This window comes from Parambassis ranga, chromosome 16 (assembly GCF_900634625.1).
Source record: "Parambassis ranga chromosome 16, fParRan2.1, whole genome shotgun sequence".
Taxonomy (NCBI): Eukaryota; Metazoa; Chordata; class Actinopteri; family Ambassidae; genus Parambassis; species Parambassis ranga.
In genome coordinates this window covers 5,342,223-5,367,325 of record NC_041036.1, presented here as the reverse complement: position 1 = coordinate 5,367,325, position 25,103 = coordinate 5,342,223, and the positions used below count along the sequence as shown (strand labels likewise).

Genomic DNA, 25,103 nt, shown 5'->3' with positions numbered 1-25,103 from the left:
TTTGTCTGTCTTTGTACACGCTTTATGATCACACACCCTTACTCATGTCAGTGGCTCCAAAAGGTAACAACAGCCCACCTGTTGGAGTTCAGAATCAGTACGGTAGAGTCTACAAAGATGCCATGAGATGCTTTTCTTTTTGGTTCCTATGTGAGGAAGAAAGACATCAGACATTTATCGAGGAAACTGCTTTGACTCCAAGACATCTCAAGTAGCAGAAACGTGTCTCTTCCTTAGTGGAGCCCAACTCTCTTTTTTTAGGGTACTTTATGTGTCAGAGAGAAAGACAGAAATACAGAGCCAGAGAGGGTCAGACAGAGAGAAAGGAATGCTGTTTACTCATTGCACTCATCCATAAGAGGGCTCCCCCCTCAAAAGCCAGTCAGCCGGACATCGCAACACCACATCCAGCCTACACCCGCCTTCTCCTCCCCCAAACCCCCCGACCCTAAACCGCCACCACTTTACCAACACAAAAAGATGCAGCACGGCACTTTCCTTTTCACCCTAGCATGCAACTCCCCCCTAGACACACACACATACACACACACACACCCTGGCCTCCCCCTTTCCCACCTTTGTATCAGTTGAAAGGCATATGGTTACTGCCATCCGATTCCCCCCGGCTGAAAGTGCCTTTCACTTTACCGCAGTTCACAAAGAGGTCAGACTACAGCAAACAGAAATATTGTGTGAGAGCTCCCTTTTTTGTGCCTGAGCTAAGAGATGTGAGAGACACAAGAATAGCAGAGGGAGAGAGAGTCCCTGATAAAGTTACATCTGGTCAAACAAACCTCACTCCATTCCTCATGCCAGAGCGGGAGAATTTATGTTGTAGTGAATAAAGAGCGGTATTTGAGAGAATTGACAGAAACTAACCTCAGACATGGTCAGTCATACATCATTCATTCAACTCCACTTCCATGCACCAAGTTTTCAAGCCAGGTTGAATTTCCTGATGCAAACAGCTGCAGTTCGTATGCTGCGGTTCTGTTCTGGTCCAGGCTTAGATGACTCTCTCTTTGAGAAAATCAATCACCAATGGGCAGGTAGGGTTGAGAGGAGCGAGGTGTCAGAAATATCACAGTGGCCGCTGTGTGTAACACGATGAGGCGGTGTTTCAGGCACAAACCCCTGGGTCCTCTGGGCTATCTGGTCTCGCTGGCTCTCTTTGTGCCGCTCAAGTAAATGATTAATAATGAGTGTTTCTCTGCTGACCGTGTTTGTTAAAAGATTTGTACCTGACAACTTTTTGTTTCTGACACAGACCTACTCCGATTTCAGAACATCTCCCCATCCCCACTGATGCAAGTCATAAAATAAGCCAAGCCCTTTGAACCTTTGCAATCTCTACCCTAGTGTCCCCATTGTTAACCTTAATAATTGCAGCCATGAGTTGCAGAGTAAATATTCAGTCCACAGCCCTGTAATTAGGCTGCCTATTCAGGCACCAATTTATGACCAATATTTTTCTTGGCATAAAATCTACTGAGCTACAGATTTGATTTCCAAATGGGAACTCTGGGGAACCACACCAAAACAGCCTCTGGAAAGAAACCACGCAGCCAAAGAGTCTTCAGCACTTCAAACACTTCACAGCAAGCTAAAAGAGATTAATTCTGAAAAGCTAACTGCTGTTTACTCTGCCCTTTATGATGGTTTCTTTTTGTAGGATAACATTTGGTGAGAAAGTGTCAGACTTGGTTTTACTCGAGGCCTGCTGCTTCCCTGCAGACCAGGGACTCTTCGAGGAGGTCTTCCCCAAAAACACCAACCCACCCCAACACCCCCACACTCCCAGCGCTCGGGGAAGAGAGTGACGACCGGCCTGGAAGTGTGCCTTGTTCCACGCAGCCATCAAACATTAATTCATCTCTTAAGCGCCTGCCAACAGCCTCGCGCAGGGACCTGGGCACTGCAGCACGCTGGGCGAAGGGAGGGCACGCAGTTATGACAGTCATATAAAAGATAATGCATTGCCAGTGACTTTATAAGCATCTTTGTTGCAGTGTGCATGTGCGAGTTTGTGTATTAGGGGAATTTGGTGGCTCTTTTTCTTTTTTTTTACCCCCTGAATGGAAGACTGTCTTACACCATAAATCTGTCCCTCATTGGGAAGACAAAATGAAAATGGCCCCGTCATAAAACATCTGTAATGGCTCCATCCACCACCAACACATAATGGGGCAATTACCAAGAAGGGGGCTGGGACAGCATGAAGCCTTTAGCTCTCTTTTTTGGTACACCACATAATGCTTTTGTATGTGCTTGTGTCTCATATGCATACGTCTGTGCGCGTGCATATGTTCATGCTTGGGACCATTATGTGAGGAAATTAGGCCGAAAATGTCCGTGTCTACCTGTTCATTGACCTGAGAAGCTGCTCCGTCTGGTGCCCAGGGACAGACGGGCACACCTAATCTGAAATTGCATTATTGATGCCTGATCTTTTGTGCGTCCTCAGCTCGGGCCCTGCGTCTTCCACACCTCGTAATCAAGCATAATTGAGGTTAACTGTACAGCACGACTGAAACGCTAGACAGGTAAGCTGCAGCCTCTCATGATTAATGTAGTGTGTTAGTGTTCTGGGCTCTGACCTTTTGAGATAGGCCAGGCACCATTTTTAAGTGAAAGCCATGCCTCTGCTGAGTTGTGGAGTTGTCCATCAAGTCCTCCTGCACCCTGCCGCCCTCCTCCCTCCACATCCCCCACCCTAACCTCCTCCCATTCCAAAGTCAGATCCTTGTCTTGCTGCCTCATTGCCTCTGACCCATGTTTGTTTGCCTACATGTCTCGGTTTACAATGCAGAACCAAAACCTTTTATTTTACAGCCCAGATCAGGGTATGTCTTATGTAGAGGACTAAACATGTTAATGGACACTGATTGAGCATGGATCATAGAAGAAACTGTGTCCTTGATTTCTTCAGTGTTACATTTTCATCCTAATGTGTCCTCCAGGGGGCCAAGTGTTCAGACTATTGTCTGGCCTCCATCGGTCAGTGACCCTCCCTCTGCTCTCCACAAGCCTCTGCGGATGTAAATTGGCAGTGAGGTCATGTCCCAGCCCTGCTGCCCTAACATAAGCATTGTCAGAGTTAACTGAGCAAATTTACTTTTGACTTGAGCTCATTCAGAGCCTCACACAAGCACACAGAGACCCTCTCACAGCCTAACAAAAAGATGGACTACAAGCATACAAGGAGACAATCTTCCTTTATGCACAGAGAATCTGAAGGTGTACTTGTTAATCAGGGATGGCGAAGGACCTGGGTCACCATCTGTAACATAGACCAGGGGCAGTAAATGGATGAGGAGGGGTGAAAGGGCACCCTCAGACATTCCTTTCGAAAATAAACAGAACAAAAACAGTCTTCTCTGGACAGGTATTCAAAGCAGATCTATCAACTTCAGATTTTGCCATTTTCAAACGCTGCATCTAAGACTTGTATATAAAAACATACATTACTTTTGAATTAAATAAGGAAAGTAACTGAAATACACCACACTGGCTTCATCTTCAGGTTTCAAAAGCCCAGTTGGAAGTGAGTTAATTAAATTATCAGATTATCTGTGGTGAAGAAGAGGTGTCTGCTGTCTTCCTGTTACCGTATGGCCTGACAGGAGGGAGCTTTCTGTTGTGTCACAGAGGAAGAGACAGGCAGATGCCCCGTTAGAGGGGAGCATCCGGGTCTTTTGTTACACTCTGGCTGTTCTGTCAGAGGTTTATTACCTGCCTCTGCTTAACCAGCATCTGTGAATGTGTGCAGTTTGGTTCTAATTTGGCAAGTGATTCCAAAAAATTCTACAAAACATTTTTTTTCTAAAATGACCCCCAGGAAAGAAAAAAAAACATGACCTCTTGGCTTTAAGGCAGAAGCAAGTGTATTTAATGTTTGGGGCCAGGCCTGCCTTTGTGTTGAAGCCAGTGGTTCAATGAATGGCAGCAGTAGGGGTCACTTCAGGCATCTGCTGCTCTCCTGCACCACTCATCTGCCCATCTGTGTACGCTGCTGCCCTTCTGTCCACTCATACACACTAACAGGCGCACAAATACACCCAGAAACACACCTACTCTAAATAATGTTGCGTGCAAACACACACTTATTGCGGACATGTAAGACCACTTTTTTCCACTACATCTGAGAAAACACCACCTTGCACAGGCTTGGCTGGAGAAAGGTGTCAAGCTTTATTATAGAGGGAAATACAGTATCTGCAAGCCATAATGGTGGGAAGTAGAGGAAACCAGAGAAGGAGGGACCCCTCTAGAGGAAGAGAAAAAAATCAGTGAGGAGAGAAGCAGTCACTGAAAAATAAATAAAGATGTTCTTGCTGGATTTTATCAGTAGCTAGTTTAAAAGACAGGCCTTGGCAGCATGCTAGCTCCTCTATTCTCTTCCCCTTTTCACTTTTAAACTGTATCCATTCAACAAATCAAAGCAGGATCTAAGCCCTCACAGTAAATTTTCTAATGCACCTTAATACCCTTTTAACAAATTTCTTCTTTCTTAGAGGTCCCCGCTGTCTGAAATATCAACATGATTTGTGGCTTTCCTGCCCCTGGTGAGGACATCACTGATAACGGAGCCCTTTAAGTGCGAGGAACATTTGAGCCAAGACGTTGTCTCAAATCTTGGAGACGCTCCCGGGCCTTTCATTTGGAGCAACACCTAGTAGATCTTCACTCTATGCAGCTCTCTAAAGAAGAGCCTCCACGCACAGATGTGGGGTGTCAAGACTATTTGTGTTATACATTCTCCACATTTCTGATGAAAAGGACCCCCTCTCTTTGCCAATTTTGGTTTGCTTAGACTAATATATTAGGACCATGTTTCAAATAAACACAACTCTCTCTTTTCTTTTTTTTTCTTTTTTACTCTCTCTGGCTCAGTGTGGATGGAGGGACAATAAGGCAGTTGTGATGAAAAACTTTATAGGAACATTTAACTTAAGAGTGAAGGATTGAAGCGGGTAAACAAAGCATTCCTTTCCCTTTCATCACCATTTTAACTGTTCCCTTAACATTCAGCTTCACCTCCAGGCCAGTGCCCACCAAACCGGGGAACTTGTCAAATAAATATAAATCAAAAAGTAAAGGTTTATTCCAGCAGTTAACACGCGGTTGCTTGGAGATTTAAGAGTTGATGAAGCAAGAGCAGGCTTCATCTCTTGCACTGGAAAAAAAAGACACTCATGGCTTTGCACTTGTGAGCAGCAGGTTCACAGTATATAGCACCCCAGCAATGGTGTTCCAGACTTATAGCCTGGAGGGCCATTTGGTTATACTCTGGGGAAATGGTTGCTGTGTCAGTCATTTGCAACGGCAGCTAAAGAGTGCACTTAGCATCCTCTGTTTCCCCCTAGCAAACATGTGGGGAGTGACATGATACTGTACAAGAGCCTGGACAACATATAACATTTCAAAGCAATTTCCTAATTGTTTCCAGGCCAAGGTCGACAGCCTATATGGAAGAGATTCCTTCTTTCAAACCTTGTTTTTTTCCCTCTTAATACACAGATTGGGAAACATTAAAGTGTTAAGTAAACTTGACCCAGGCAGGGCCTAATTCATTGGAAAATAGCTGGTGTTGGTACATTCATTGCCATATCAGTGACAGTCAAGTCAGAGGATTTCCTTCTGTGTGGATGGTCACCATATGTTGATATGGTTTCTGTGGTGCTGTCCTGAGACAGCCAGTCACTGAATAATCACATTTTTGTGTGTGTGTGTGTATGTATGATGAGAACATGTTTACAAAGAGTGAAGGATAGATCTGACCTAAAGGCAAAGGTATATGTGGTCCAGATGCACATAATGCATTCTACTGGGGAATATGAGAGACTCAATGAAGCAGATTATAGAGGAAGAAGAACACATGATGGTTATAAAATACATAAAATAAGAGGAATGAAATGATGCCATCAAGTATCAGAAGTGCCAGACTGTTGGACTTTGTTTTGAATTTTATTTGTACAGTAATGGTGTGGAATATTATCCAGTAATATATGTATATAAATGATCTTATATGTCATTGAATAAGCTCTTTACACTCTAACTGAATGCACCTCAAAAGTCAGATCCTATGCAATTATGAGGTAGACATTAATATAATGGTATTTTTTTTCCACCCTCTGCAAAATATTGAATACACCTTAAATTACTCTTATCAATGTAAGAAATATATGATTATCATGAAACTCTGTACATCACAAATAATAAAATAATTATAGAATAGAAATTATTACCGATTTGAGTGCATTTTGTATATTTACAAAGAAATGCAGTTTTCTCATTTCTTCATTCGCTGCACTTTTTTTTCCACTGTACAAATATTTACAGCTCAAAAAATAATAATGAACAGCAGTGCATTCAAAGCTAATGTGCATTTAAATATCGTCTCGTTTGCGAGTCTTTTTTTTATATTTTCGTCATCAGAGAAGACAAACTCGCTGACCACATGTCCTTGGCGCAGTCAGTTGTGGAAGTGCATTTCGTAAAGATGCAGACTGAGTAAAAAAAAAAGTTCGCCTCAGTAATGTGTGCTCTCTCTCTCTCTCTCTCTCTCTCTCTCTCTCTCTTTATACAACAGGGCCCCAGTTAGGCACAAGTCTGTGTCCTTTCTGTCCGCAAATGCGCACGACGCCTCTCTTCCAGTGCCTTTCAGCTGGTCTCCAGTAAGGCAAAAAAAAAATCTCTTGAAGGCATTACCACCATCTTATCTCCTCTCCTCAGACCAGTCTGTGTGAGTTTGTGTTTGGTAGATTAGACATTCACCCCCTTTATTACTCTTTTTATCTGGAAAACAAGACACTTGCTCTGGCCTGTATAATGACTCCAGCTGGACGGTGGCAATTACGGCCTGGATGCACATACCCAAAAGAGTCCGGCCTGGCCTGGTCTGGCCTGGCAGCATCACACGGCAGAGCTGCAACAAAGCACTGCTGACAGGCAAAGTCCTCTGTCCTCTGGCCTCGGCACGAACAGGTGCGCGCTCGCAGCTCAAAGGGTTCCCATCTCGCCTTCAGTCAGATCACACACACCCTGCGCCCATTCCCTGTGCCACACGGGCACGTCTCATTCTCTGGGAAACAAAAGCCTCTTTGATGAGTGATAACTTGCTGCATGGATGGGGATTGTTGTGCTTAACACTTTAAGGCAGAGAGTGTAAATGAACGTGACTGTACTGAGTTTGAATAAATAAAAGATATCGCCTTGTGTGTGCATCCCTTTTGAATAAAGACAAGGCGCGTCAAGCGTCAAAGCATTTCAGACCCGTGAGGACTTCACATCTTCAGCCTGGGACCCATTAAAGACTTATCTTTAAAATCTCATGTCTTTGACAAGGAACAATGGCCGCTACCTGCACCCACACTGCTCCACCACCATGTCCTCGTACTGTTTGTACACCACGTTATTGCCCGAGTCTATGTAGAGGATGCTGATGGGGCTGAGTTTGGTGGGGACGCAGCAGCTGGGCGGGGTGCTGTTGGGGTCCATGGAGTTCATGAGCGTCTGTATAATGGCGTGATTGGTCGGCTCAAGGTGCGACCGTAGTGGGAAGTCGCACACCCCTTCGCAGTGGTACGCCTCATAATCCAGAGGCGCGATGATCCAGTCGTCCCAGCCCAGCTCTTTGAAATTCACATGCAGCGCCTTTTTGCTGCACCTGGATTTGGATTTCTTCCCGTGCCTCTTCCCGTGCCGGTTGCTCAAGGCGGTCCTTCGCCGCCGCCGGGGTCCCTCTCCTCTGACGCCCCTCGGCGGTGACACCCCCTCCTTCTCCTTCGCCACCGCCTTCACCACCGCCACCGCTTCTGACTCCTCCTTTTCACTGACCGACCTCCGTGACTTGATCTTCTCCTTCATCTCGTTGAACAGGTTCTCCCTCTTCTTGGAGCGGGTGTAGGCCACCAAGATGGCCTTCTCCTGCTGGGACCGGGCGCTCCTGCCCAGCCCCAACTGCCTCAGGTCAACCTCGGTGTCTGATTTGCCCAGAGTGACCCTGAGCTGGAAGCAGAGCTGGTTTCCCTGCTGATAGTGAGGATGAGGGTGATGGTAGTGATGCTGGTGCGCTCTAAACATTTCCCACACGTCCAAAACCTCCCAGCCGGCTTTAGTGGAGTCGAGTGGGTCCAGAGACCTGGAGTCCAGCAGTCTATTGGAGCGGCAGGGGTAGAGCTGGATGTCGTATAGGCCCGTCGTCTGCAGGGAAGTCTGCATGTCCTCGGGCGCTCTCCTAAATATTCTTAATTCCGCCCCGACCAACTCCTCTTTTTCTGAAAGGGTTGAGACATCAAACAGATACTTTTGTCTTCGCAGAGGAGAGTGCAAAAGATCGTCTGCAAGGATAAAAGAAGAAAATAATTGCAGTCAGATTCACTTAGGGTGTACAGTGTTCAGAGGGAGGGGAGGGAGGGGGGACTCACATTCTCCCACAGAGGCCTTCTCTCTCTTTCTTGTTTTTCAAATGTCCACCCTGAACCTGCCTGAAACAAACTGCAGCTGACAAGCCCTCCGTTTGGAGAATAATGAAACAAACTCACTGTTACCCAGGACTATAATGTACTTAAACACCTGCTTCCCTTCTAATCCCACTTGATAATAGAGCTTTTACATCTTTTGTGCTGGTCAGGGGAGGGCGTTGAGATTACTGACTCACTTTTTTTTTTCTTAATTTCATTTTGTGCACAAACGCACATTGTTATTGATCCAAAGCTGGAATCTGGTTTATTTCATGAACTGTATTTTTTTTTTTATTTATCCACTTATCACCCATCAGACAAAACTCGTGCTTCTAACAAAAGGTCAGTCCAGAACAATCTGGCGATATTTTTGATCACTTTTAATCAAAGCCAGGGTGCTTTTCATAAAAATAGCTATACGCTCTCATTTTTTTTTCCGCGCTGACAGATTGATTATTAATTTCCACTTCTTTGGCAGAGCAGAAGTAAACTCTTCCTTCTTTGCAGCTACAAAAACTCTTAAATCTAAGCAGCAGTCAACATCAAAAACGAGCTTCATTTTCTTTTCTTTTTCTTTTTTTTTTGAGAACTCTTGCAGAGTTGTAACTCAAAAAGAAAAAAAAAAACAAGGGGCCTAGTGATGTGAAGGGCCCTGAGTGCTGCCAGACACAACGGACCAAAGGCGACATACACTCAACCGAACAATACACAATTAATGCATTATTCCCTGCTGGAGACCCAGGAGGCCTGCAAATATCTTTTCAAGGCGAACCCAGAGACAATGCATGGAAAGGCGTTAGCACATATTAAATGTCCAGCACTTTAAGAAATTCATTGTGGATGGGAGATAATGTGGATTTCCTTAGAACGCCGCAGGAACAGGCTGTTTTGTATATTTTATGTTTTTATTGTGAATTTTTATGAAAAAAATGATTTTTCTCCCACCTTTTTTCCACTGAAGGTGAAATAATTCTTATTTCTGGAGGTTTTCATTAGAAACATTTCCTAAAATGAGCGACTGAAAAGATAACAGCCTATGTGTTAATAAATATATTTAAAAACAATTAATTGGAATAATTCCATGTATTCGTATGTATTAAACATTTTCCATCAGTTTAAATAATCCATTTTGTACGTCAAACTGAATCAGCATTTATGATTTGTGGTGTTTTTTTAACTAAATAAAAACAAGATGCGTGTTTTATTTTTAATTAAAGTGGCTGACCACATGTAAACACTCCTGTGATATCTTTTATACAAGTCATTCCTTGGAGATATTTGAATGTGGTTGTCAATTTCCCTCTGTGAACCCTGCCGAGTCAAACAGTAAAAGTAGATTGAAACCTTGTGCTCCTTTCAGTGACTTTGCACGTCTGGTTTGCATTAAGTTTTTTTTATAAGACCTCAAACAAATCGAATACAAGTTCAGCAAATAATTAACAGTTCTCAATTCCCATCTTCCTCATTAAAGCACTTCCCCTCTTATATTTCATCTCATCCTGCCAACGACAACATTCCCCTTTAAAAGGCGCCTGCACGGAGTGACTGACTGAACGCACTGTTAGAATTATTGAGACTTATTTGTGTTGACAGTTAAAAACGTACAAAGTTTTCTTAATTTGATTATTATGTAGGCAAAAGTCTTTTTTCTCTCTCTCTCTCTCTCCCCCAAGATGTTTGGACGGTGGATAATTGGGGCAGAGTGCGGTGGATTTTATTGCTTGCTTAAAACCGGCATCCTGTGCACTTTAGTTTGACCTTGTTGGCTGTATTTGCACAAATGCAAAACATGTTTTTGTCATCTATGTCTCTGTTTTTTAGAGAGAGAGAGAGAGAGAGAGGGAGAGAGAGAGAGAGACCGGGCCGCACCATCTGCGCTTTAATGAGTTACCCCAAGTGCCAAAAGTAATTTTCAGATTCGGGTTATTCTTTTCTGATCTTGCCATTTTTTGACCTCCAGGAAACACCCGCCTGGTTTTATAAGCAAAAATTCATTTACCTACAAAAAAAATGTGAAAGCAAAAGGAGTCGTTGATCTTCTGGGTGCAGTGTCTGTAAAATATAAACAATGCGTAAAAGACGCAGAAAGGAAAGTTACTTTACGCGTCAAAAGGCCTCCCCCTCCTTGGCTATATGCTATATCTTTCCTGATTTAAATAACGAAAAGTCCCAGCTGAGGTTCATTCCGCAGGTTAATGCAATGCAACACTTGGGGGGGGGGATGCTGGGAGGAATCCCAGAAGTAACCAAGAGAGCCACTTGAGCTGAAAGAACGGGAAGAAAAATAATTTTCCGTAATTAAAGTGGCGGTCGCAAAGGGAGGTTCCGCAGTTAAAAAAAAATACGAAGCACTTTACAGCGGAGGAAGTACTGCTTCTTTTTTTTCTATTTTTTTTCCTCCCTCGTCGTTTTTTTGGTGATGTGCCCATCGTGGCCGAGCTGGGTCATTATGGAAGAATAGACAGTGTTTGATATGTTATGACATGAACACTCAATTAGATCACCGAGTTCAAATATTCCAGTCAGCCGTTCGATGCCAAGCATCTCTCAGAGGGTCCAGCTCGGGGTCAGAGCCAGTGACACATCACATCAAAATCACAGGAGAGAGAGAGTGAGGCGTTTTTCCTATCAAATCAGCTCACACTGCAAGAAGCTGCCACACGGACCAACTTCACTGTTAAAAGGATCAATTGTATGGAGAAAAACTCTCACATTTAAATTATTACAAAGGTCTGTGTCTCGAATATTGAAATCTTGATCACTAGTGTTAATAAGTGTTCTGTGATAAAGAGTCATAAAAAGTTGATTTTCATTTAAATTATTGCAGCAGTGCCTCATTCTGTTCACATTGATATGCTTTAACTGGACTAAATAACTCATCAGGATGGACTCAGTCTGCGCCCAAAGAGCCGAGGCTCCGAGTGTTTTCAGACAGGAGGGAACGCAAACAAAGATAGCTTTTATTTCTCCCTCAAAGATTAACTCGGGTTATGTCCCCTTGTGTGTTTTGGATGTGTTTGTGTTTATCAGATTGTGTTTGTTCTCGCAGGCCTCTCAAATCACTTGGTTACACATGTTAACTGACCCAAACACCTGCTTCTCACACCGACCCACTCTGCCCCTGAGCCCCCCTAGCTCTCCCATTGTCAGCACAAGTTGACCAAAACTGGGCACCACAATGGCAGCAGACTGAACATTTTTAATATGAACCGCGTATGAGGGGGGGTTTTAACATTTTAAACGATTATTTCAATGTTTTTATAGATGCGTCAAAAAAATGAAAATGAAACAAGCACCATGTGCTTTAAGCTGAAAAAAAAGTTTCCTCTGTCTTCACGTGGAGGTTTGGGCGCAGACTAGTTTTTGCTACAGCCTGCAGTGACAGTGATTTACAGCCTTCATTTAGAGTGCGCCTCAATTAGTGTTTTACTGTCGTGTTGCCCAGAGGTTAATTTAAGTGTAATATAACCTAATACACGGAAAAAGTTACATGTTTCAGCGACTGTAAGGGAAAACACATCCACAAAACCTCACAGTGCGCTCAGAAACAGGAGATAAACATGCACTTTTCTTTGTGGAACACTTATTAGTTATTATTTTGGGTGATTTAGCGTGCGTAAAAGTGTGCCTGCTCTCTTTCTTTGCATTGGTTAAAGCGTGCGTAAAAGCAGCCACTGCAACCTCGTTTGTTATTTTTTAAGTATCTCTGTTGTTTTTGGCAACATTTTAACAAGTTCTAGGAGGAGTATATTAGATCAGTCAGATGTGAAACTGTGCCACTGAGATATGCAAAACTGAGCTGATGGAGCTGGCAGCGGATTGAAACCAACCTGTTCCTCTGTCCACAAAACTTGTTATGGTGTTGGCAGATTTAGAAGAGCGGAAAAAGCTCGCGTTTAGTCCGAGCTTCTCTGCAGCCGAGTATGTCCTGTATATAGAGAGCATGTATTCATGCGGAACAATGGCGTCCTTTAGGTCTTCTTTGTGATGTCCCACGATAGGATGCGAGGACGCGAAGATGTCTTTTAGGAATTTGGATGACCTTTGTCCGTCCTGATGAGGGATCCTGGCTCCCCTGTTCCTCTTCGGTGCAGAGGGAGAGATGATAGCAGCAGACTGGAAACACGGTATATTCCCAATGAAAAGAAGGAGGAGGCCCAGATATATCGTAACGACTCGAGATGCGTCCATGGCTGGAAGAATCACCGGGAGATGTTCAGAAAAGTCTTTTTTTTTCTTCCCCCCCTGCTCTGTGAAGTTGGATTCAGGGGGCCGCCGGAGATGGTGTGTGCGTCAGGGTCAGAGAGCTGCTACTTTGCGCTCTCTGGTCACACCAGAAGAAGTGCGTTTTTCGCTCTGAACTCCACACAAGAGCGGAGACTGTTGGACCGAGAGAAACACGCCCACATGCTGGCTCGGTGCAGGGCTTCCCAAACAATTTCATGTCACAGACCTTCAAACAGACGCGCACTATAGCTCACACACTGCCAGAGGATACAGAGGAAGAAATCAATGTTGAAAAGTTTTGGTTGTTCTTTGATTAGCAGCGCATAGATACAATATTTGAGTGGATACATTTATTTGTCCAGACAACGAAAAACTAATTATGCCCTTAAGAGAATCAAACTTCAATTAAAACATATTGTGTTTTTTTTCTCCTCCTCTGCTTAGTGATGTCCCTGATTCTGTTGATTGAATTTTTGTGTGAGTCCACACAGGCTCAAGACACACCACCAACAGAACGACAGCTCTTATCACAGACTTTGACAGCCTGAAAGCATCCGAGGACAATCACGTCAGATTAGATAAGATAAATAAACAATCTTCTCACGTCAGAGTGGTTATTATTTAGGTGTGCAGACATGAATAAAACTACATTAAATAAGGGCAAATAGGTGGAACAGCTGCAGAGGATGCATAATGATTTGAATATATTGACATAAAGGCACATGCAGCTCCTCAGCAACAGACACGTCATTAAATAATCTTTGGGGTTTAAACTTTAGGTTGTGAACACAGTAAACTCAAAACCTGTTGCCAGGCTGTGGATTCAAGCTCCTGCATCAGTGACGAATTGAAAGACTCTAGTGACCTCTAGTGGCCGTTATTATTTATTACAAGGAAAGCTGTAAGAGTCTGTTGTGTACAGACAAATGTTGCACTCACGTCCGGGTAAAACTGGTTTAAGAATATAGTAAACAGGATGTGGAGAGGTTACAGCTTATGTTACCATCAAGAAGAAAAAAACAATTTTATGTGTGCCATATATTATATATTTTATTGATATTATCGTTTTAATGTGGATACATGACTCTGTATTAAACACATCCCAATATTGAGCAAACATGCACAATTACAGAACACTGAAACTGAAATAGGGAATTCAACCATGGTTATTAGGTTTAGTATTTACATGCACCATCCCTGCTGTGACATACATTATGTAAAACAATAATATTATGCAAAGATAACGTGCACCTGCCTTAAAATGAAGTAGAGTAAAAAAAAAAAGATTTTAGCAATGCCTCGTTTCTCCAGAAGAGGGCCTCAGTAATGCAAACGTCTTCTTATACTCTACTGCTTTTATTTCGCTCAGTGGTCAATGTTTCTCCAGATTTTAGTCTAAGGAATTTATTAAAAAAAGATAAAAATCCAGATAAAAAAAATGAGACGAGATGAAACAATCAGATGATATTACAGAGATGTTAGACACAATCTCTCTCTTATGGATTATAATACTGTCTGTTTGGTTGATACAGTGCTGCCAGTCAGTGGCTTGGTGATGGAGTAAACAACCTGTGTTAATGTTTTTTTATAGATAATCTGTGAGTGTTATTGAGATTAACGGCGTTAAAGCGCAGCCACTGGGTTTGTATCAGCCCTGGTTTCAGCACCATGGAGAGTCACTCAGAGCGCAGGCAGCGCACTGTGTCTTCACGTGTGTACATACACCTTCTCTGTGTGTTACCTATACAGGCCCGGCCTACATATCATCATATGCCATTTGATTGACATGGTTATAAAGAGTATCGACTTAAATAATGTGATATTTTAAGGGAATTTACCATACATTTCTTCCTACGTCACAGCATCACTGAGCCAGTGTCAGTATCCATATATTGTTCGTCACGCACTCGTTCTATGTGATAGAGGGGCTTCAATGGTTAAGTAACGCCCCACGCGTTATGTAACACACTTGGGATGGCAGCCACATTATGCTTGCACCGTCAGGTCTCGCTTCTCGTCCAATCGAATGAGTCAGTCAGTGTGTTCTCAGCTCTCCTCCACCCGACATCCTCACAGCAGAGCGGAGCGGAGAGGCTGGCACCACCAGCACAGGAACGACCCTTTGTGCTTCACCAACTGACGCGCATCCTTCTGAGGAAAATCAGCATCCAGTAAGACCCAGGCAGGTGTTTTGTGTGTGTATGTTTTAATATTTTTTTTCTGAGGAATGATTTTAGTCCAGAAACATAAATGGAACTATTCCAGAGATGGGAGCAGATGGGCTGGGGAGGAGATGTTTACAAGTTCTGAGGCGAGTCTGTTTCGTACGAATTATTATCTCAGACTGCGCATAGATATTAAACATCGTGTGTGTAGCCTTATCTGTGTAGCTACAGGTTTGGAGTATGATGTTCATATCACTGTACGTCGTGGCTGAATACGCATGTCTTTATTTCTGGAGGTATCTCTGAGCCTCAGGAAAACATTCCCCAAAAAACTGTGGGGGCGCCAGATGAAACAAAACAAATCCCAACATGATACAAATGGAAATGAATCTGTTTAGCTGCAGCGTGACAGCAGCTGCTGTCGTTATCTGGGGATATCATCACTTAAAGACTTTAAATATATGCAATAAAAATGGCTTTGAAATGAGATGTGGAGAAACACATGGCAGGGCTTTTTGCAGTTTAGCCTTTTGTTTTCTTTTTGTTTGTATGTTTATAATAAAATGCAAATGGGAAACCAAATGGTTACTGAAATACAGAAAATATAAAAATATCCTCTCTCAAGGACAGATTTGTGTTCTATTGTACAAACATACTGTGTGTTCTGTACTGGAACACTGTGTAATGAAACCTTCCATTGCAGAATGTCTCATGCTTGAAGTGAAACACTTCTCTGTAATGACATCATGCTGTGATGATGCATTCTTATAAATCTTGCCATGGGAAGAAAGGAGCATCTTTTTAATTTTTCAGATTATAACTGTTTCCTGATTGGCAGATAATAAGGTCATCAGCATGAGCCATCACTGAAATGATAAGACTTAGCACCTGATTAATGATCAGAACAAATGTGCTGAGGTCAAAATGGAGGTCTGTGCACGATGAAGCACATACTCTGGGATGGATTAAAGGAATTATTATTGACGCCCACTCCATGCTGTTTTAAAAGCAGACCATCTGGATGATCAGAAATAGCTTAAATGGAGGCTTAAAGGCTTGTTTACCAGGTCTGTTTTTATAGATCTACTCACTAGATCTCAAAGATGATGTTTGGATATGTTTATGGAGTGCTTGTGCATGTTGCTGCAGACAGTTTGGCTGATTGCTGCTTAAAGGAGCTGGAAATCCTGTGTTGGCAACTTAAGATAAATGCTTAGCTTTTCACAGCAGGTAGCCAATCAACTTTGTCTGGAGTCAAGTAGGGAACCAAATGCCTGATCCTGCCACACAGGCACAAGTTCAGGGTGGGTGCAAGTGAAAACACAACAAAGATCCAATAACAGTAGTGGAGGTTCAGGAGCAGAGCATGAATGACAAAGAAGCTGTGTCCAAACACCCCACTGGGTTTCAGGTATAAGTCCGACACTACAAATACAATACAGATGATGATGACTCTTTTAATACTAACAACACTATTGTACTTTGACTCCATAGGTAGGTCATAGGTTTCATACATTATGCTGGCTAACAGACAGAATGCTCATTCACACTGTCAAAAACACTGAAAACCTGAATGGTCACACCCACACATCGCCTCAGCACACTGTAGATATTTTTCTCAGAGAGAGACAGTATCTTAAGATGAGCGACAGAAGTCTACACTCTGTGCAGATTTATACATAATTGGTTCCATCCAGCTCGAGTCCTTGGTGCAGCTTTTTCCCCTTGGTTGCTATGACTGTTGCTAGGGCACATTTGTGGTTGCTCTGCCCTGCTTGGTGTCTATAATCTGCTGCTGTGCCAGGCTGCTGTGCATTGCTACAGAGATTGTGGATGTCTGAAAACAAAAATCAAAGTGTATAAGCAAGGTGGTGCTAGCCACCCAGAATGCAAATACTGAAGCTGAAAAAAAAAAGCAGGGGGAGTTTGGTTCCCATGACTCTCTGGTCTATTTTTGCATTGTTCTTTGGGCCTTGGTGGTTTGAAAAGGAGGATTTTGCACAATTATGGTCTGCTCATAAAGAGATATTAGGTCATTATATTAGGCCATCAAGGAGTGATATCACGTTGTTATTAATTAAGAAGCGTTTATGGAGGTCAGACAATGAAGACTGATAACCATCCAGCTCAACTTTAGAAAAGAAGCATTCTGATGTAGGGAAGGAAGACAGAATCATTGATGCGACAGAAGCACACAGGCCCTGGGGTCAATTACATCATTCCTAGTGAAAAAAACATGTCTGAACTTACGCAACAGACCCCCTTACACGCCAGCGCTGAGAGGAAATCAACAGGCAAGAGGAAGTGAAGTGATTGTATAAAGTGTATTCAAGCGTGAGAGAAGATTTGCATTATTTAGCTCGAAAGCATCAATAAACAATGCTTCTTCTTGTGTAAATGTACATGTCCAGAGTGGAAAGTTCAGTGTTTCTTTGGATTGTACCTCAACCTATTGCATAAGATGATATAATATAGCTTCATCTTCCATTATACCTGACTGATTGAAGTACTTTGTAGCTTTTGGCCGGCAGCCCTGCAGTTTTGGCACAGAGGGCTGATAAGGACAGTTAGTCTCATCTATTGTATTACTTTATATCTGATCAACATAATCGGGATGAACTCCAAACATGAAAAGATTATGGGTTTTTGTTTTTTTTGCTGAAATGGTTAAAAACCACATTCAATCTATTTCTGTTTGTCTTCATCCACCAATACCAGCTAGATAGATCTGCCACAGGCAGCATGATAGCATGTCAGTATGTAAGCATTTATCCTAAAGTACCACTATGATCAAGCTGCTGGTGTATATTCAAACACGCACTTAAAATCCTAATATAACAAGCTCCCTTGCAAACTATTTTTAGCATTTGAATTTGTTTCATAAGGTCATAAATGCAGTGTGTGTTGGTCATAGCTGGCTTCAGGCTTCTTGTGCCATCTGTACCAGGCAGAATGTGTGTGTGTGTGTGTGGGTGGGATTTGATGGCGTAACAGTGTTCAGACAGAGGGCCCTTGTTCATTAAGGGTCTGAGTGCCACGTCAAAATGCTGCCGAATGACTCACCTGATTTCAGTCTGCTTTCTCATTCATTAAGGGAGAACGCAGTGTGAAGCACAATGGGACCATTCCAAGAATACGAGGTGAGTCTTATCATCACTCAGAATAGTTTGTAAATGTTTATATGAAGGGGCTGAGGTAATATGTGGTACCCCCCTGTCTCTTGCTTGCTGTGAACAGGAAAAGAAATCACCAGAGAAAGGAAGCCCACGCAGCCGCATCCCTCGATTGGTCCTTCATCCTTTCCGGCCAAAGGACAAAGGATCACCCATGTCTGATTCCCCTTTTTCAGAGGAGGAGGGCAAGGAGTGTGACATCAGCTCGGATCACTCCAAGAGGACCATCAGCACCAACAGTTTCTGCTCTGGTAAGATGTTCAGCACCAGCCTAAGGAAACCTGGGTTTATACTACATGATGACATGTTTTATTCTGATGAAATGTTTCTCTAAATTATGTCTCAGCAAGGATTTTATATTGGGCACCTAAGTATGCATTTATATACAAAGAGGACAAGAAGCAAACAGCACAAAATTGTCTGTGTCTGAAAAAGAACCACTTCAGAACTGACTATATAAGTGACGGGCGATTAGGAAAGCTGACGTGCTATCTCACAGAAAACAGCCGGGGCTGAACCTTGAGCTTTGATTGACTGCTTGTGTTCCCTGCCTGCCCTGCGCTGCCTGTTCTTGGCTATTACTATCTGTGTGCCTGTCTACAATAGATGACACCGGCTGCCCCACTAGTCAGTCTGTGTCCCCCTCCAAAACCCCGTCAGGCTCAGAGCAGAGTGCCCATGGATCGCCAGTACTCCCAGAGCGCAAGACCAAAGTGAAGAGGGTGAGGGTGATGGCGGAGTGGAGCGGCGAAGCACGGAGCGCACCGAGGCACAAGAGAGAGCTGAGGTCGGCCATGAAAGCTAGAGGTAAAAATAAAACGAATAAAAATATAACAATGACTTGTGTTTTCTTCAGATAACGGTGATCAGTAACATGTGAAATCAGGCCAGCACTATATTTGTCTAGATTCACTGTTTTTATTTTGTTATGTTTTGTTGGTTCTTCTTACACAGACTTCTCCAGCATGTTGTACATATGCTTGTGCATGCCAGTAGTTCCCCAAAGACCAAAGTACAATAACAGTGTATTTGTCACATGTCAGTAGCTAACAGATTCACAGGAATGAACAAATACTGGCAGGGCCACAGCTGCTTTCCGAAAAGCAGAGAGGTCACTGGACTGATCTATCATTTTTGCAAATGTGCTGCATTAACATGTACCAGAAACTGTGCACAGTCTATCATGAAATTGATTTTCCTCTCCTCAGAGGAAAAAAAAAGCTGCTTGATTGTGAGTCAGAGAGAGTAAGAAAGCTGATTGGCTGAGGGAATGGTTTGGGAGCTTAGCCAATTAGGCTGATTAGCAGGAGGTTACTACACTGACTGAATGTGCACAGACACTCACTAGACTCACCAAGTGGTGAAGGATCACGTTTTAGATGTTTCAGTTGTCACGGTCATCACTAGACACAGTAATATGGTTTTGTTTGATGGAAAAAGATGCTACTCAGGTATGATTTTTTAAATAAGGTCTCATCATTTTCAACATCACGCTGCAGTAACATGTTTTTCTCTGACTTTTAACAATGTCTTTCAAGTGTTGAGCGCATCCATGTTGGTATTAGAACATTTGAGCAGATTATTTTATACGTTCTTTTTTTGTGGGTGCATTTTGTCTTACAAAGGCTGCAAATTGCTTCTTGAAGCTGTAAATATGTTGATGTTTGTCCCTGCAGGCAGTGAAGCAGACTTCAGCTCCTCCAGCAGCACAGGCAGCCTGAAGACCAGAGAGAGCCTCGCATCTAGTTCAGCTGGAAAGAAAGCTTCTTCACGCAGGTATGTATATGCATTATTTATTTATTTATTTATTATGCTTTGCTGAGTCTACTTTTATGTAAGTAACCTTTCAATTATTTCTTTTTAAGTCGCGGCACTCACATCCGATCGCTCCCGGTTTTCAAACCAGCCGGGATCCAATCAGCCAACCGTGATGCAGAGCTCTATGCTCCTTATAGGACTCCACCCAGAGCTGCTTCCTCAACTAACAGCAGCAGCTGCAACTCCAGCCCCACCTCAAGGTACAAACATACTTCCTGCCATGCATTGTTAATAACACTGACAACAAGGATTGAAGTTTAAGGGAGATGCAAGTGGATTTTGGAGACTGAGTTTTTGGTCTGTAGCTCCAGCAAAGTGTGACAGAGTGTGAGTGGGTGGCTGGATTAAGCTCAAGGCTATTTTATCATTTCCTCTCTTGCAGCTGGCTGGGATTATATCGGTCATGATTTGGCTGTAGCCTGGATTAATGAGGATTTAATAAAGCAAATGTCTGAATATCGGATCCAGACTGTGACCCTGCTGACGGTTGCCAACTTGTAACTAAATTAGAGTAAATGCACCTTGGTTTGGAGGAGTGAACAGGGTCATAAATATTTCACACAAGCAGCCTAAAGCTCAGAATTGTTTGGGACCACCATGTATGTCTGACATAGTGCTCCAGGGTGCATATTATTTGAAAGGTTTGCTTTGGCTTTGTTTGGCAGCCTATAAGATTTGACCTGAAATCCTCTCTTGGCAGTTTGAATGACAAACAGCCCTTTGAGTTTTTATGCAGTTGCAGAATCTTCCCTGCATATCTCATGTTTACAGCCTCCATAAATGCATTATAATCCTCCTTTTTTTTGTCACTGTCAGCTTTCCACTGCCTGTCTAAATGTCATGTGACATCTTTTCCTCTCACATGCTGCCTTCTCCTGGGCTGTTTCTATTTCTGGCAGGGATGCAGTGTGTTCACATCAAAGCTTCAAGTATCCCAGGTTGCTAGGATATTGTGCCAGTGGAAGAGAAGGACTTGCATGCTGTTTTGCATATTGCCCAAATCCACCCACTCATCCTCTACAAGAATCTTTTTATCAGTTCTCTTTGAGCACGATAAAAACACTGATCATAGGACAAGCAGAGGGCATTTAAATGCTAATGCAATTAGCTGTAGATTAAGCTTTTTTTGTAGTAAGGTGATTTCTTTTCTTGCTAACTCTGCTTTTGTTCAGATAAACAAGTGTTTTAGGGTTTTTAGTCTGCATGCCAGTAATCCTGTGTCAGACAGTAATTCCAGGCTTCAGGGAGCATGTGCCGTGACAGCACTCTCTCAGCCAGGCTAATTATCTTCTGCAGAGCAGACCATCCTTTTAAATGTCTGCTGTCATTTCCAACAGCAGACATGTCCAGTTGAGGAATGCTGGACAGTGGACAACTCTGGAGGAGTAAATGTAGACTTTCATTAGCATTTTGTTTTTGCCTAAATAGAAGAGCAAATTTGGGGCGCTACCACTCCTGTGGAGACAACCACGGCATCAGGCCCCCAAATCCTGAGCAGTACCTGACCCCTCTGCAGCAGAAAGAAGTGGCCATCAGACACCTGAAGACTAAACTGCTGGAGTCTGAGAACATAGTTCGTGACAGGTGAGCAGCACATTTCTAACTTTCAATTGAGATTAGGATGATGAGCAACTGCATCAAGGGAGAATGTGATGTAATGTCTACATGTAGCAGCTCCGCTCATCCGTTAACAGGCTGTGATGTGTAAACCCACTGGAACCATTTATTACATAAGATAAAAGAACACTATGAATAAACCAAGGCAGCAGCGGCAGCATGAACTTTTCTGTCTTTTTATGAACTCTGGACTTTTTCCTTCTCGTTAATTAGAGAGACAGAGATTGAGGAGCTTAAAGGTCAGCTTGGCAGAATGAGGGAAGACTGGATTGAAGAGGAGTGCCACCGGGTGGAGGCTCAGCTGTCTCTCAAAGAAGCTCGCAAAGAGATCAAACAGCTGCGTCAGGTGGTGGAAACCATGAAGAGCAGCCTGATGGAGAAAGATAAGGGAATTCAGAAATACTTCATTGACATTAACATCCAGAACAGGAAGCTTGAGTCCCTGCTGCAAAGCATGGAACTCGCCCAGAGTGGTGCCAGTCTCCAAGATGACAACACCTTGGACTTTATCTGCGACAGCCCTGACAGTGGTGGGAAGAAGATGGTGGGGGAGGAAGAGGGTGGGATAGAGTTGGGGTACCAAGGGGCAGAGGCAATGGCAGACAGTGGGCTCCTAGTAAATGATGAGATGGCCAACAGAGCGGACATATTGGAGCAGGTCTTTATGTCCACTGCAGTGGATTTCAGTCAGGATGCTAGCGGCAAGCTGAGGGTCGGGGCAGAGTCAGAGCCTGGTGTGTCTTCTCTGTCAGAGGAACAAGTAATTGATCAGTCTACTGGTTCCCCCCCACCTACAGCTTCCTCAGGCTCACCGTACCTGCAGAGCACAGAAGACAAAGGAATCCAGACCGACATAACGCCCACGTCTCCAGACTTGCAGGCCCTGCTCCTTCAGCTGCTAAAGTTCCATGGGATTGCAGCTGGGGACACAGCACTATCATCCCCAAGTAGTCTTCTGGGTTTCCAAAATCTACCCACCTCCTCACCCTCCATTTCCACACTGCCTGACTCAACTCCTCCCCAAACCAGCATGATTCCAGAGAGCCCAGACACCTCTGATTCTGGCACATGTTGCTCAGAGCGCGCAGAGACAGAGAGCCGAAGGTTTATGGAGGAGTTGGACTTTGGCGTTGGGGAGGAGGAACCTTGTTTGTCACCGAGACTGGATGTGGTTGGCAAGCGTTACTGGAGCAACAGCTTCCTGGTTGATCTGGTTGCAGTAGCGGCTCCAGTCTTGCCCACGGTGGCCTGGCTTTACTCACGACACGGTGTGGACGGAAGCTCTCCGGTGTACAACATTGCTGCTCTAATCAGGGGCTGTTGCATCATGGGACTGCACTCACTTCGTCATGTTGCTCACAGGCCTGATGCGTAATAGCTTCTGACACGCATGCGAACACCCAACCTTGAACTAAAAAGCACTTAAGCATCTTTTCAGAGTATTTATGTGAGCTGTTTTCGTTTGACACTCGATGATATCAAATGCAGTTATTTTTGTTCGGACACTGTTACTTTGCACTGTACAGTTACCATGAGTTGAAACGAAGTGGTGACAAGAAAGGGATTATTTATGACGGGGTTTATTTATATATTTATTTACTATTTAAACATGTGTAAGCAGATCATCTGGGTAGATGGTTATGTGTTAACATTGTCCTGTGGTGTCCCCAGTTTATTATTTAAAAATAATAAAAACAAAAAGTTATTTGTTTGAGTGAGTATTTCAGGAGGTGAAAGACTGAATGTTGGATTTTGTTTAAAGGGGTTAATTGTTAACTGTTCAAAAACTTTAAACCTTCAGCCAAAGCTTTAATGTGAGTTCACTGTTTTGTGAAGTGTATATGGATTTTTTTCCTTTTTCTGGGAGTAGCTTTACTTGGTACAGCCTGTGTATTGTTCATAGAAATACATTGATGCTTCATCTGACACTTGTTAATGTGCCTGAGCAATGTGCAATACCGCTGGTTTACACATCCTTGTATCTTTATTATTAAAGCATGATAATTCTAGCCGTGTGTGTGTTTGGACGTTACTGATTAGCTTGGAAAATTTGATTTGAATGTGAGGCCTGTTCCAACATGCAACCAAAAGCTGCTATAATACAAATAAAAAGAAATGTACTGTATCCAGTCTGAACCAAGTGCAACCAACCAACCAACTTGTTCTCTTGACAGCTTGTGTTACGTAAAAGCTCTCTCGTACGTCCCCTGGGTTGTACAGCTGATGATGTGGAGTGCATTAGATCCACTTTACTAGGATCTTGCGCAAGATGTAAAATGTAGTCTGTGCCCTCACACCCGTAAAAACTAGGTCAGCGCCAGTGCAGCTTTAAGTCTACCCACAAAACTCAGATGAAGTCTTTCGGCCCTTACATAACATCGACCCTTATTCAACACAAATTAAACAAAAAGCTGATTACATGAACTAACGCTCTCCCTCTTTGCTATGACGACTTCATTTCCACCCTGCCATATGCTGATCTCTCTTTCAGTTGCATAATCGTGACCTCTGGGTTCATAAGGCACCAGAATAATGAGTCATTATTATAGTATAATGATGTCAGCTGCTGTAAGCCCCAAACCAGTCTGTGTATGATACAGTGAATGACTTGGTGATGATGGTCAAACAGTCTGAGCTCACACCAGTCTGGTAAAGATTCAACAGATTCTTCTGCCACGTGGCTTGTTCCCTTTCTGAAGATGGATGACGTGCAGTTTCCATATTTGAAAGTGGGTCAGTCTCTCTGAGGTTCTGGCAAACAGGCAGGGTCCCCAGGCAAAGGAGGTGACATCATTGCCGTGGAGGTCAAACAAATGATGTCAGCACTCTGTTCATCCTGGCTATAGGACTGTGCTGTTGTTGGATTGGAGCCTATATTACACAATAGGCACACTGCTTGTTTGAGGTAGTGATAATGTTAATTCAATGATTAAATGTCCAAGTTTAGTCTTTTAGCATGCTCAATATAGCTGCTGAATACAAAACTGAATTAAGTGTTGCTTATCCATGTTCCTCAAAACTGGAATTTAATCTGGATTTCTGTAATAAGGTTAGTTTCACCACTGTGGTTGTAGATAGTGTTTGTCATACTCAAGTGTATCCACCTCTAGACGAATGAAACAAATAATTTTATTAAAAACCTGTATACGACTAATACAGCAGGTACACAATCTGCCAAATATGGACTGAGCGTGTGGACTCATTTCTTGCATGTACATAAAGTCTGTGTTTGTGCTCAACCATAATCATTTAACATGAAGTATAACAGTGAAGAAAGGGTCAAAAAATTAGTCAATTTTTCATTTTTGGAAAAAATTAAAAGTGCAAAATGAAAAAAAAAAGACAGAACACTCAAGTGTTTTTCAACGAAAAAACAAAAACAAGTTTGTTGAATTCCCTTGAAATAATGACTTTCTCTCCATTAAATGCTTAAAGCTGTTCATGCACTATTGATTTTGATATCATGTTTTTAGCTGTATCAGCACCTTAAATCATTTGATAAATAATATTAACCCCGAGATTTGCGCGCTACTTGCAAAGCTTTTGTAACAGTATAGAAATCTGCCGTCCTCATTCACCCTAAGACATGGCTCATTACATGTCTACACATTCCAGTTTCTCTACCTGCACACGTTTCC

General features: G+C 43.0%; 2 protein-coding genes across 6 annotated transcripts; one reads left to right on the top strand and one right to left on the bottom strand.

Annotated features, from left to right (window-relative positions):
- Positions 1-6,389: 6,389 nt before the first annotated feature.
- On the bottom strand, positions 6,390-12,808 carry gdf6a (growth differentiation factor 6a). Its single transcript, XM_028425822.1, has 2 exons — positions 12,296-12,808; positions 6,390-8,342 (listed from the first exon to the last, which is right to left on the bottom strand). The coding sequence occupies exons 1-2, from the start codon at positions 12,654-12,656 to the stop codon at positions 7,360-7,362; spliced, it is 1,344 nt and encodes a 447-aa protein (XP_028281623.1). The 5' UTR covers positions 12,657-12,808; the 3' UTR covers positions 6,390-7,359.
- A 1,938-nt stretch (positions 12,809-14,746) lies between these two features.
- Positions 14,747-23,474, top strand: sybu (syntabulin (syntaxin-interacting)). 5 transcript variants are annotated; one of them, XM_028425592.1, is made up of 8 exons: positions 14,747-14,874; positions 17,952-17,997; positions 18,095-18,281; positions 18,637-18,837; positions 19,707-19,806; positions 19,896-20,048; positions 21,277-21,432; positions 21,679-23,474. In XM_028425592.1, the coding sequence occupies exons 2-8, from the start codon at positions 17,974-17,976 to the stop codon at positions 22,838-22,840; spliced, it is 1,983 nt and encodes a 660-aa protein (XP_028281393.1). In that variant the 5' UTR covers positions 14,747-14,874; positions 17,952-17,973; the 3' UTR covers positions 22,841-23,474. The 5 variants fall into 5 exon arrangements, with proteins under 5 accessions (XP_028281393.1, XP_028281394.1, XP_028281395.1 ...); XM_028425593.1 differs by having other exon boundaries at positions 14,761-14,863; XM_028425594.1 differs by lacking the exon at positions 14,747-14,874 and having other exon boundaries at positions 17,867-17,997; positions 18,691-18,837.
- Positions 23,475-25,103: the final 1,629 nt, after the last annotated feature.